Source organism: Camelus bactrianus, chromosome 16, assembly GCF_048773025.1.
Source record: "Camelus bactrianus isolate YW-2024 breed Bactrian camel chromosome 16, ASM4877302v1, whole genome shotgun sequence".
Lineage (NCBI taxonomy): Eukaryota > Metazoa > Chordata > Mammalia > Artiodactyla > Camelidae > Camelus > Camelus bactrianus.
The window spans coordinates 58,686,100-58,698,552 of NC_133554.1; the positions used below are offsets into that span (position 1 = coordinate 58,686,100).

Below are 12,453 nucleotides of genomic sequence, written 5' to 3' on the forward strand. Positions count from 1 at the left end.
AGCCCACGTCTGGCAAATAGAGATCCAATGTGAAGCACCTCAGTGGAGGGAGGGTGACCTCTCGCCCAGTTCCAGGGTTAAACGGAGGGGAAGATGGGTTCCCCGTGAAGGATTCTGAGAAGTATTCTCTGCAGACCCTCCCCAAGGTGCCTACCTTTGTTCCAGTTACTACTGCTGCATAACAAACCCCTCACCCTGAAACTTAATGGCTTAAAAAGACACCCACCATTTATCTGATTCGTGGATCTGCACGCAGGCGGAGTCGACAGGGAAGCTCATCCCTGCTCTGTGTGGCCCATCCGACGGGGGACTGGAACTCCCCTAACAAGACTGTGCACCCACCCAGCGGGCAGTGGTGCTGACCCTCCCCACGCAGGCCTCTCCAGGGGTGGCTGGCTCCTCTCACTTGGTGGCAAGTCCCAGAGGACAGCAGCCTTTTGTGACCTGGTCTCAGCAGTCACAGAGCACTAGTCTTGCCATTGGTGAGGGCCTCTGTGGGACTCCACTGCCTTGGCTGGCTCGTGGTGATGGAGCCAGAACTGGGGACGTTCCTCCTTTGCCAGCGAGCTTGACACGGCGTCAGTGCAGTGCTGGGGTGATGCTGCCTGGTCCGCAGAGGAGGGGGCTCCCCTTTCTACTGCTGCACTTCTCTCCTCTGGGGATGCAGCTGGCAGGGGGTGGGCTCCTTAATGAGTCTCCCCACCACCCCTGGGCTGCTTCTTGCAGACCCCCAGTCTTTCCCACTCCCTGGGCCCCGTGATTGAGGGAGAACCAGGGAGCATCACTGTAAGCGATACCACACAGTGATCCCCACGTCCCCAAAGGACCCCGCACCTGCTGACCAAAGTAACGCTGCGCTGCGGAAAGGAAATACCCCAGCCCATCTGGCACATAAAGACACTGGCTTTAAATGGATGCTAAGTCCTGGGGATGCCCTGACACCACAGTGGGCCACCAGTCTGGGGGTTTCATGGTGGGCGGGGGGTATGTGCAGGGGTCACTGTGGGGCCAGTCAGCTCACAGACCCACCCTGCAGCCCTTTCCCCAGTTCTTGGACATCAGATTGGACCAGACATACAGAATCCACGTACTGCCTCTCATAGGGACACCTGTGGTGGGAAGGGTTCAGTGGAAGCCATGTCCCCTCCCTGCCAAGACTGCACACTCCAAGCAACACTGCGGTCCTGGGGGATTACGGGGGTTAGTGCCGCCACGAAGGATCTCAAAGGCGCAGGTGTGGCCTTACCTGTCGCATCCCCATCCACCTCACCTTTGTGGTCCCTGCAGGGTCAGGTGGTCTCGGAGAACGACTGTGCATTATCGTGAACTCCCTGTCTCTCTGTGTCACGTTTTTGGTAACTCTTCCAATATTTCAAACTTTTTCGTTATTATTACGTTTGTTACAGTGATCTGTGAGAAAAGACCTCTGATGTTACTACAGGCAGACCTCAGAGATATTATGGGTTCCATTTTTGCAATAAAGCGAATATGAAAATAAATAGAGCCACACAAATTTGTTGGTTTCCCAGTGCATATAAAAGTTATGTTTACTCTATACTGCAGCGTATTAAATGTGCGATTGCATTGTCTTTAAAAAGCACATACCTTAATTAAAAATACTTTATTGCTAAAAAATGCTAACCGTCATCTGAGCCTTCAGCGAGTAGTGAGACGCAGGTGGAATGCACGGTCCGGGGAGGCTTCCCCAGGCGAGTCCGCGGCGGTGCGCGTTCTGCGGCGCTTGGCCCCGCGCGGCCGCCGTAGCGGGGGGGGGGGGGGGGGACCGGCTACGGCGGCCGCGCGGGGCCAGGCGAGGCGGGGCGGGGCGGCCGGGCCGGTGGCGGGGCGCGGGCCGGGCGGGCCGCCATGGGCAACCTGTTTGGCCGCAAGAAGCAGAGCCGGGTCACGGAGCAGGACAAGGCCATCCTGGTGAGCTGCCGGCCCCGGGAGCGGGGGCCCGAGGCCGGGCGGGCTTCCCTGCTCCCGGGGCCCGTCCGGCGCGGTGGGCGGTGGGCCTCCCGTGCGGCGCGTGCCCGGGCCCCGTTCCACCGAGTCTGAGCGAGCGCGGGCGCTGCGGGCTGCGGGCTGCGGGCTGCAGGCGGCCCCGGTGCGGCGGCCGAGCCGCCCCTCGGGTCTCGGGAGGCGGTGCGGCCTCGCCCTGTTCCGCGGTCATCCCTTGTCCGTGGACGAGTCCGCGCCCGCAGGTGCGGTTCCTGAGCTCCAGCCCCGCGCCCCGGCCCCGGCCCGGTACTGCCCTGCTTTGCCGTGGCCCGTTTAGGGCAAAGCCAGGGCCTGCGCCTGGGCGGGAGGCCGTGGGGAGGGGATGGCCGGGCAGTGTGGCCTTGTCGCTGCGCCCAGAGCGGGGGCTTTAAGGAGACCGGGCCCTGGTTGTGGAACAGTCGTGTTCCGTGTGACTGGGACTCCAAGTGGGCTCGGGATCTGCCTTGGCCCTTGCTCCGACCTGTGGCCTGTGCGGGCCCTGAGGCACTGAGGTCTCGCCAGGGTCCCCAGGCTGGCGGGCCGCCCTCCAGACGCCGGTCTCTGAGACCACACCAGACCCTCCAAGTTTTGGATGGTGATGTACCTGCCTGTGGATTCAGGTGTCCCTTCCAGGGAGTGCTGGGGCAAAAGCTAGTTTCTGTAGAAAGAATCGCCGGCTAGGTTAAGTGAAATGGGCTGTCAAGAATAATTCATTTTCAAAATGAGAAAATGTGTCGAGGAGGAGATAGCCCAAAACGTGAGCAGCGTTTATCTTTGCTCTTTTTTTCCCCCTATATTTTTGCAACAAAAAAAATGTGATTTTTGCACTAAGAGGAAACGAATCCAAGTAACAGGTGACGTTTCTTTATTTTTCGGTTGGTTGGTTTTTTGTTGTTGTTTTAACTGTGGCTTCTGAAACCATAAGTTATGAAACTTTTTAACTGAAGTTCTCCAGTCTAAGAAGAGACAACAGGCATGTTTGTCGCTGGAGAAGATCGCAGCTTTGGGTGCTGAGTGTGGTCGGGCGCACAGGACAGCAAGCTGTGCCCTGCCTCCTCCCTCTGCTGCTGGGCTGACCCCTCTGGCTGAGCAGGAGGCCCCCAGGCTACTCTCTTCCCTCTCTAGGGATTCACCTTTGGGTTTCTTTTCAAGGAGGCGTTCCTCTTGCCAAGGATCACGTTGGTGGGGTCACAGTAGAACAAAACATTGCCTGATAATTTCTGAGGGTGAAAAGCTGAGTTGAGAAGCTTCGAGCTCCAGCGTGCTGTCCTGTGACCTTCTGCCAAGACCCCTTGTTTTACAAAGTGGGCAGCCTGGCCGCACCCGCAGAGGAAAGGCGGCCAGAGCTGGGGACTGGCACAGAGGCTGGCACCGGGTCTCCGGGCACCTCTCACTGAAGCCACGAAAGAGCAAAGCCAGGAGGGAGGAGGCCCCAGGCCCCAGCCGTGGCTGGGTGGGATGGTGGCTCATGGTGACTGTCACCAGCACCTTCTGTGTTTCTGTGCCTTGGAGGTGCCGGCAGTGCTCCCTGACCTGCCTGGCAGTGCTCATGCTCCTTGCCGATGGCAGGCGGGCAGCAAGGCTGTGCGGTGTGGGCGCTGAGGGCGAGGGGCTGTCTAGGGTGGGGGAGGGGGTGTCTTGGGCTGTGAGGGTACTGAGCTGCAGCCCTGCCCTCCACCCCCAGAGGCCAGTGGCATCCCCAGCTGTGACAAGCAGGGGTGACTCCAGACAGTGCCCCACATGCTCTGGGGGACAGACTTCTCCCCACGGAGAGCTGTTTCAGAGGGTGTGCTTCCAGTGCTGGCGATCAGGGCAGCCTGGCCATGGTGGGGGCCCCTTCCGTGACCCTGGCAGCCTCCAGGCCAGCTCTCCCAGGCACTGGGTAGCCTGGCGCGGGCGTAGCGCTGCGCGGGCTCAGTGTGGACACAGGCCTGCTCTCCGGCAGCAACTGAAGCAGCAGCGGGACCGGCTAAAGCAGTACCAGAAGAGGATCACCCAGCAGCTGGAGCGGGAGCGGGAGGTCGCCCGGCAGCTCCTGCGCGACGGCAGGAAGGAGTGAGTGGGGCCGGGTGGGGCCGGGAGGCTGGAGCAGGGGTGGGGGCCGGGAGGCCACTCAGTGTCACCGCTCGGGTTCCCCTGCAGGCGGGCCAAGCTGCTGCTCAAGAAGAAGCGGTACCGGGAGCAGCTCCTGGACAAGACGGAAAACCAGATCACCAGCCTGGAGACCATGGTAGGCCCAGCTGCGGCCGGGGGCGTCTGTGGGCCCCACGGGGCTGAAGTGTGTCACCTTCCTTCCCTGGACCCCTCAGCCAGAGCCCAAGGAGTGGGTCTAAGGAGGAGGGGAGACTCTTCGATGGGAACCTGGCCATCTTCAGGGGCTGGGGGCAGGTTGGCTCTTGCAGGCTCGGGGGCTCTTGGGGGGCTGGACCCCTTCTGGGTGGTGGGGTTGGGGGGTGGACGGGGCGGGTGGGGGTCTGCCCGGGTGATGGGAGAGGTGTCCCGAGCGGCCCAGCTCTAGGCCCAAGTCTAGTTCTGCTCTGTTGCTAACCAGAGCTGCTAGTAAGCAGTCGTGGTACTTTGAGATTCTTCCCGGGCCCTCTCAGGCCCACCAAGGCCCCTGGTGGTGCTCAGGGCAGCAGGAACGGACAAGAGGGAGGTTGGGGCAGAGATGGTCTGCCCTGAGACCCAGCGGTCTTCATGGGCGGTGGTCTCATCCTCAGTGCCGTTGCGGGGTCTGCGTGAGGAGGCAGAAGGCCGGCCCCTGACCACAGGGCTCTCCCCCTCAGGTCCAGAGTATTGAGTTCACCCAGATTGAAATGAAGGTGCTCGAGGGTTTGCAGGTCGGAAATGAGTGTCTGAATAAGATGCACCAGGTGAGTCTTGCAAGTCTGGGGGCAGAGAGGAGGGGAGCAGGCGGAACAAGGAGAGGGCTTGTCCCTGAGGCCACCCCTGCACCCAGGCTGTCAGGTGCATGGGAAAGCCAGTCACTACCAGGAGAGGGTGACAGTCTAGTGGGACCAACAAACTCAGGAATGGTGGCCTGAGAATAGAGACCCGAACTATAATTTGGGTTCACAGATGCTAAAGTGACTAGAGGGAAAGTCTGGTTAGAATAGGGGAGGGTTGTGGTGAACTAATCTGGAGGACTTCCTGGAGGAAGTGAACCCAGCCTCCTCTCGGGAAGCAGCACGGAGGTGGGCAGGAGAAGGAGAGGTGAGGCCCAGAGAGGCCGTGGCAAAGCCCCCACCCCATCTCGTTCCTGACGAGTGGGTGGCACGCGGGGCCAGGCAGACCCAGGTTACACTGCTTTTCTGAGTGTCCAGTGTGGTCTACCTGCCAGTCAGGCAAAGGTGCTACTTTGAACCCAAAAGAAATCAAGTCGCCTGGCCGGAGAACGTTTTTTGTGCTGTTTACTAGCACTAGGCTTGATTTGGGTGCCAGAAGGTCCAGTGAGAAGGGCCCGCAGGATCTAGGGAGGTCAGTTGAGGCTTCTGAAAAGACTGGTCTGACGGCTCCACAGCCTCTGTGGACGGGCCCTGCCTGGGACACAAGTGACCAAGGATGAGTCATGTCCCACTTGGCTTCATTTAGCAGAAACAGAGGGTCCAGGCCGTGTGCCCTGCTGGTCGGGGTGGCTTCATGCAGGGGTTGATGCGTGTCGTGCTGACGCACTCCCAACTTGTAACTGACAGGTGATGTCCATAGAAGAGGTGGAGCGGATACTGGACGAGACCCAGGAGGCCGTGGAGTACCAGCGGGTAGGTGTTGCCGCGTCACTGGGACCCGCCTTCTGCCAGCCCAGGAGCTCGAGGGCCAACTTGCTGAGTGTCCAGCGCCACCCTCAAGGGCCAGGCCTCCCCACACCACTGGGCGGCTGCCTTCTTTCTTTCGAGGGAGAGGAGCCTTGAGCCGGGGCCGTCTCCTTCCTCTGTGAGGGGCTAGCTTTCCCCACCCCAGCCGGGCCGTGCGCCTCACCTCCGCTCCTCCTTTCACAGCAAATAGATGAGCTGTTGGCAGGAAGCTTCACGCAGGAGGACGAAGATGCCATCCTGGAGGAGCTGGATGCAATCACTCAGGTAACACGACCCCGGGACTGACGCGGTCACTCGAGTGACGGGACCCCAGGACTGACACGGTCACTCAGGTGACAGGACCCCAAGACTGATGCAGTCACTCGGGTGACAGGCCACCTTACTTCTGATTCACTTACTTACCGATTCAGTTCTTCTCAAAACCCGAGGGGCTTCTGGGTACCCTCTGGGAACCACAGACACACCCGGTGCTAGCACCCAAGGGGACCACAGCAGAGGTGCCCCGTGGCCCCTGACCTGCATGGGTGCCTGTTTCAAAGCCCATGACCCAAAATCAGTTGGAACTCTGGGCGGGGAGCCCCTCAGGGTCCGGGCTGTTGGGGGCAGCCATCTTTTGTGGCCACCGCGCCCTTGGTGTTGGGAGTTGGAGGGATCCTGGAAGCCAGGGATGGCGCAACCTTGGTTGGGTGCTGGAGGGTTTGTGTCCCACTGACATCCCGCTGAGAGCAGCTAAGCAAACAGGATGCCGTCGTCCCGAGAGAAGGACCATGGTGATTGCATCTAACTGCCTTTACCCTGTTTCCTTCAGGAACAGATCGAGCTGCCAGAGGTTCCTTCGGAGCCTCTTCCCGAAAAGAAGCCAGGTACTGTCCTCATTCTGTCCTTGGAGAGCAGTGAGTCCTAGAGTGTCCCGGCCGCGAGGTCCTGCCCTTCCTGCTCAGCGAGGGTCAGGTCCCACTGCCCGCGGGTGCTGGGCCATGTGCTGGCACCAGCTTGGGAGCTCAGGCGGACGCGGGGCCTTACCCTGAGGTCGAGCCCAGCTTTCTGAGGGGTCTGGGGAACCTCGTGAGAGCCAAACCCATCTGGAGAGGCATGTCCTGAAAGTAGAGCCAGGAAAGGGCCCGTTTAGCCGGGCAGGCGCCCTCAGTGCAGCCAGGACCTGCCATCCTCGGACTGTCACAGGGACAGCTGTCCCGGGCGTGACTTACACGCGCCCTCAGAAGTTCTCCACCCCGATTCGTCCTCCGTGAGTCCCCTTGGCTCTCTCTGCTCCCTCGCTGCCCCTCGGCCTCCTCTCCAGCCCAGGGGAGGGGCTGCTGTCCCATCTTGAGTGCGGCTCTGTTGCTGGCCCACCGGTGTCTGTGTGCAACTCGCCTCCCCAGAGCCGTGCCTTCCTTCCCAGAGCACAAAGGCCTGGACCTGGCACCTTGCCGCCTCTGGTCCTTCCTGGGGAGTTTCGCCTGCAGGGTCTTGTTGCGCGACAGACATGTCTATGTTTCCTCCACAGAGAAAGTCCCCGTCAAGGCTGGGCCCAGGCAGGCGGAACTTGTGGCAGCCTCATAACACGGCCTCCTCACATGGGACTCGCAGGGACTGCCAAGGACTGGGGCCCAGAGATTGGGTGCATGGCCGGCCCTGACTGGGCTCCCAGGAGGCCGGCGCCAGGCCGGCCGGCCGGGTGCTGACGGAGCCGCTCGCACACAGGCGCCCTCTCAGGACGCCCACGGGGCGTTTCCGGGCGCCGCTGTCCTGCTCTCGTTTCTGGATTAAATGGCAACGTTCAAACTCTGCAGCCAGCGCAGCTTCCAAGGCTGTGGTTCCTGGGGCCAGGGCGGGCCCATCGCGCCTGGTGCCGGTCACTCGTCCTGGTGCGCGCGGCTCCGCTGGCCGCTGTCCCCCAGCGCTGTCCGCTGTGGGGGGATGCATCAGACCCCGCCTCCCGCCCTCCCCTCTCCCCCTTCCTGCTGCTCCTGTCCGCTGGCGGGGGCTTCAGTTCAGGGGTCCCTGCCTTGGCCTGGCTTCCTGACATGCTATTTCCATGTAGATTTGGGGTGGAAGGCTCTCTGTGTGTATCTGTCGGCGTTTTGGGGTAGGGGCCAGGAGGGGCGTCCCTGCTGGATCGACGACTCCGGGAGCCCTAAACACCCCGTCCCTCCCGAGTCTGTGCACAGAGGTCAGTCCTGCCGAGAAGGGACGTTCCAGGACAGCCAGTACGTCCGGCCAGGTCCCCCGAGATGCCGGCTGCGAGCGGTCAGCAGCCAGGTAGGGGCTGCGGAGGATGGAGAGGACTTCCCTGCTTCATGGGTCGTTTCAGAATTAGACAGTCTCACAGGGATTTCACTCCCAAGGGGGTGAAGTCAAAGGGGACCCTCCTAGCCCCGCAGACAGGCCAAGCCCATATTAAAGTTGCCGCCCACACAGCCTGCCGCCTGGTGAGCTGGGGCCTGTGGGAGGGGCAGGGGGTGTTGGGTGGCTCCTCCCTCTGGCCCCTGGAACACGGGGCACTTGAGGGCACCTGCCTGGGCAGGGCCACACGGGGACCAGGGTCAGGAGCCGGTGAGGTCCTCGCCCTGCCCAGCCGAGGGCAGAAGGTCGGCCTGGGCTCCAGCACCGGCCGGGGCAGGTCACCTCCGGGCAGCTGCCCGCAGCAAGGTGCAGGGCAGTTCTCTGCCCCCTCCTCCCTTCTAAGGGGTGCTGTCAGCCTCTCCTTGTTTATAGGGTTTTGTGTGACCCCGTGGCTGGTGGCCGGCCGGCCAGGGGGGTGTTCTGGTGCCCTGGGGTGGGGTCCAGTTTGGAGTCCTACGTCTAGGTGAGAAGCCAGTGCCCCAGGGGCGAAAAGGCAGCAGCAAGGAGGGAGACGTGGGCGTCCACCTCGGGGGGTGTGCAGGCCCTCCACCCAGAGGGCACGGCGGGGTGCGGCCATGCTGCCAGGTCTGAGAGGAGCAGGAGGCCTGGGTTTTTGGAGGACAGCCTTGCTTTGTGTGAGGCCCCCTGTCAGGTGCAGTGCTCTCCTCTGCCGGGAGGGGGCTCTCTGCCAGCTCCAGTCTGACTGCTGGGCCTCACTGGCTTCTTTCTGGCAGTGCGTGGTGACTGTCCCCAGGACCCTGCGGGGTCCCTAGGGCAGTTCTAGTTGAGGAGGGGAAGCAGGCCCCAGGAGCTGGGGAGGGACTGAGATCTCATGTACCAATCAAGCTGCCTTTTTCTTTGTGAAAGTTCATCCTGTGGACCTAGGAAGGAGGCCCTACCCTGAGACCTAGCTGACCTTGAGCCGACTCCTGGGCTCTGGCCTTGGAGGTCACCTGCCTCACAGGCCCTCTTGTGGGGGGGAGCCCCTCCTGCCAGGAGGAAACACATCCTCCTGCCCATGCCGAGCCCTGGTCTTAGACACCAGCCGCATGAGTGTGACCCAGCCTCCTGATCTGGGGGACGTAGGCCTCCTGACGATCACAAGCCAGTCGCGGTGGAGTGCAAAACCTGGGACAGAGCTGGCATCTGCCCAAGACCAGTGGGGCCTGGGGGCCTTGGAGGGGAGGGGGGCCTGGGAGCAGCCTGTGCCTGCTGGGTGGGAGAGGAGTAGGGGGGCTGTGGGGACCATCTGACCAGAGAGGGGACTTACTGGGAAGCTGGCAAGCTGGCACCCGGGAGGACAGGCGGGGGCAGTGGGGGGAAGGACCAGGCACCAGACGGTTGGGCTGGAGGCACTTCCGTCCACAGTGTGCGCAGTGTGGAGGTAGAGGGTGGGAGGGGGCTGGGAGAAGAGGGCACCAGGACTGGGTGTGGGGACAGAATGGGATGTGCCCAGGATGGCGTGGGAGGGTGTCCTGGCCGCACTGTGTGCCCCACCCTGGAGAAGTGTTTGCCCCCTCCCCACCCACTGCTGCCCTATAGGGTCTCCCACTGACCCCCACCTGCCCCGGGGGAGAACTTGGTGATGATAGGTGGAGCGTGGGGCGTTGTCATGACAACACAGGGGCTTTGCCTTCCCAGGGGAGGCCTAGAGCCAGATTGCCAGCCACATCCCATGGGGATGGGGTTGGGAGGAGACCCCATCCCCCCTTCCATCTCTGCAGATGCTCGGCTGCTGGGGTCGGGGCAGTGGGGCTGGGCCTGGGCCTGGCGGGAGCTGGCCTCATGGCCCATGCTGGCCTTAACTGAGTAAGCCAAGACATCCGGCCTGGGGCACCCCTCGGCCAGGACAGCCCTTTAGCGATGCCCACCATTCCTCGTGGCCCTGTGTCTGGGGCTCTCAGGAAATGGGAGCACTCCAGATCTCTTCCTTCGTCGTCCGTGCACCTGTCCCCACCCCCCCTGCACACAGCCGAGGGCCAGGTCTCGGGCTGGGGGGCCCTGGTGCCCTCCAGGGCTGCTCTCGCCGCCCGTGGTCTCGTCCCCGCGGAGTCTGAGACCTGGTCCCTGGGAGGAAGGGGTACGCCTCCCCACCTGCGCCTGAGGGCGGCACCGGCTGGTCTAGGGGTGCGAGGGGTTTGAGGGGTGTGAGTGACGCTGTCCTCTGGTCCAGCTTTTTGTGGGGGGAAGTGAACCTCACCTGAGAAGCAGAAGTTCTGAAATGAAGTTGGAGGAACAAGAGCACAAGCAGCTGAGGACTGGAAGTCACACCACGGATGCGAGCTGCTCGGACCCTGAAGAGTGATGGCTTCACTTTGTTTCTGTGTTTTTTCGGGTAGAAGCTTCATTGAGATGAAACTCATAGCAGACAGCTCACCATGTAAGGTGCTCAGCTCAGGCTCGTTCACAGAGCTGTGCGGCCATCACCACAGCCCGTCGTCCCTGAGGAAGCCCTGTCCCCTCGGCTGGTGCCTGCGGCTCCCCTCCCCGCGGCCCCGCAGCCTCTGGTCTGCGTCCTGTCTCCGGTTTGCCGCTTCTGGACACGTGTAAACGGAGTCGCACAGTGAGCGGCCTTCCGCTTGGCGGGAGGGTTTGAGGCTCAGCCGTGCCGTGGCGAGCGTCAGGCTTCCCTCCTTTTCACGAACGGGTAATACTCCATTGTGTGGACGGAGCAGGTTTCATTTCTTTGTCCATCACCTCATGGGCAATTTGAATTGTTTCTACTGTTTGGCTGTTAAGAATAGTGCTCCTGGGAGCATCTCTGAACAGGAATCTGTGAAGGCGTGTTTTCATGTCTTTGGTGCAAACCTAGGGGTGGAGTCACTGGGTCACAGGGTGACCTCGTTCAGCCGCTGAGGAGCTGCTGTGTGTTTTCCTAAGTGTCTGCACCATTTATGTCCCTGGCGGCCGCGTGCCGGGCTCTGCCTGTCCCCCTCCTGCCAGCACTAGCTGTCTCCTGCCTCCTCCTCCTGGCCATCCTCGCGGGAGTCCGGTGAGGTCTCACTGTGGTTTTGCTTTGCACTTTCCTACCGACGAGTGACGGGGAGCACCTTCCCGTGTGCTTGTGGGCCATCTGTACATCGTGGGAGGCACGTCTGCTTAGCTCGTCTGCCCACCTGGAAGCTGGGTCTTTAATTACGGAGTTGCAGGTGTTCTTTATGTGTTCTGGATACTAGATTGTGACCAGATAGGAGATTTACAAACACGTTCTCCCATTCTGTGGGTTGTCTTCACATTTTTGATAACGTCCTTGGAAACAGCGTGTTTTTAATTCTGAAGAAGTCTCGTTTATCACTTTTCCTTTTGTTGCTTGTGCTTTTGGAGTCACATCTAAGATACCATTACCTAATCCAAGGTCATGGAGATGTAGGCTTTCTTTTCGGAGTTTTATAGCTCAGTTGTTACACTTAGGTCTTTGATCCATTTTGAGTTACTTTTTGTATACGGTGCTAGGTTGGCAGCTCCGCTTCATTCTGTTGCGTGTGGATGTCCAGTTGTTCCAATGCCGTCTGAAAAGACAGTTACTTCCCCCATTGAATCCTTGGCACCTTTGTCGGATACCAGCCATCCATCCACGTCTATCCTTATTGCAGCTTTTAGGTTTTGGGGGTTTTTTTTTTACAGTTTTTTTTTCATGGAGGGACTGGGGATTGAACCCAGGAGTTCGTGCACGCTGAGCACGTGCCCTGCCCCTGAGCTGCACCCTCCCCTCCCCACTTCCTGCAGTTCTGCAGTAAGTTCTGACATCAGGAAGTGTGACTCCGCCCACTTTGTTCTTTTGGGGGTTGTATTAGCTCTTTTGGGTCCCTTGAATTTCCACGTGAATTTCAGGATCAGCTCGTTAGTTTCTGAAAAGAAGCCGGGTGAGCTTGCCATGGAGCCGTGCAGGCTCCATGGGTCAGCCCAGGGATGCTGTCGCCCAGACACGCTGAGTCTCACGAGCTGCGAAGACAGGGTCTTCCCGTCTATTCTTTAATTTCTCTCAGCAACGTTCTGCGGCTGTCAGAGTTTAGGTTTCATGCTTCTTTTGTTAAACTTATGATTAAGGTTTTTTTTTTGATGCTATTGTAAATTGAGCTTTTCCCATTAATTTCAATTTCAGATTATTCATTGCAAGTGTATAGAGATATAACTGATTTTTGTATATTGATCTCGTGTCCTGCAACCATGCTGAGCTTGCGTGTTAGTTCTGGTAGGTTTTTGTTGGAATCCTTAGGGTTTTCTGTATACGAGACCGTGTCATCTGCAAATAGAGGCAGTTTTACTTCCTCCCAGGCTGGGTGCCCTTGATTTCATTTCCCTTGCCTGATCTCCC

At 60.2% G+C, this 12,453-nt stretch overlaps 1 protein-coding gene across 1 annotated transcript; it reads left to right on the forward strand.

Annotated features, from left to right (window-relative positions):
* Positions 1-1,795: 1,795 nt before the first annotated feature.
* Positions 1,796-7,584, forward strand: CHMP6 (charged multivesicular body protein 6). Its single transcript, XM_074343917.1, has 8 exons — positions 1,796-1,929; positions 3,926-4,035; positions 4,123-4,210; positions 4,767-4,853; positions 5,673-5,738; positions 5,976-6,056; positions 6,601-6,655; positions 7,300-7,584. Exons 1-8 carry the CDS (start codon positions 1,867-1,869, stop codon positions 7,353-7,355), a joined length of 606 nt encoding a protein of 201 aa, XP_074200018.1. The 5' UTR covers positions 1,796-1,866; the 3' UTR covers positions 7,356-7,584.
* The last annotated feature ends 4,869 nt before the right edge of the window (positions 7,585-12,453 follow it).

Coding starts and splice junctions, on each gene's coding strand:
- CHMP6 (XM_074343917.1), top strand. CDS start 1,867: ATGGGCAACCTGTTTGGCCGCAAGAAGCAGAGCCGGGTCACGGAGCAG. Junction 4,211..4,766: donor TCACCAGCCTGGAGACCATG/GTAGGCCCAGCT, acceptor TCTCCCCCTCAG/GTCCAGAGTATTGAGTTCAC. Junction 6,057..6,600: donor AGCTGGATGCAATCACTCAG/GTAACACGACCC, acceptor TGTTTCCTTCAG/GAACAGATCGAGCTGCCAGA.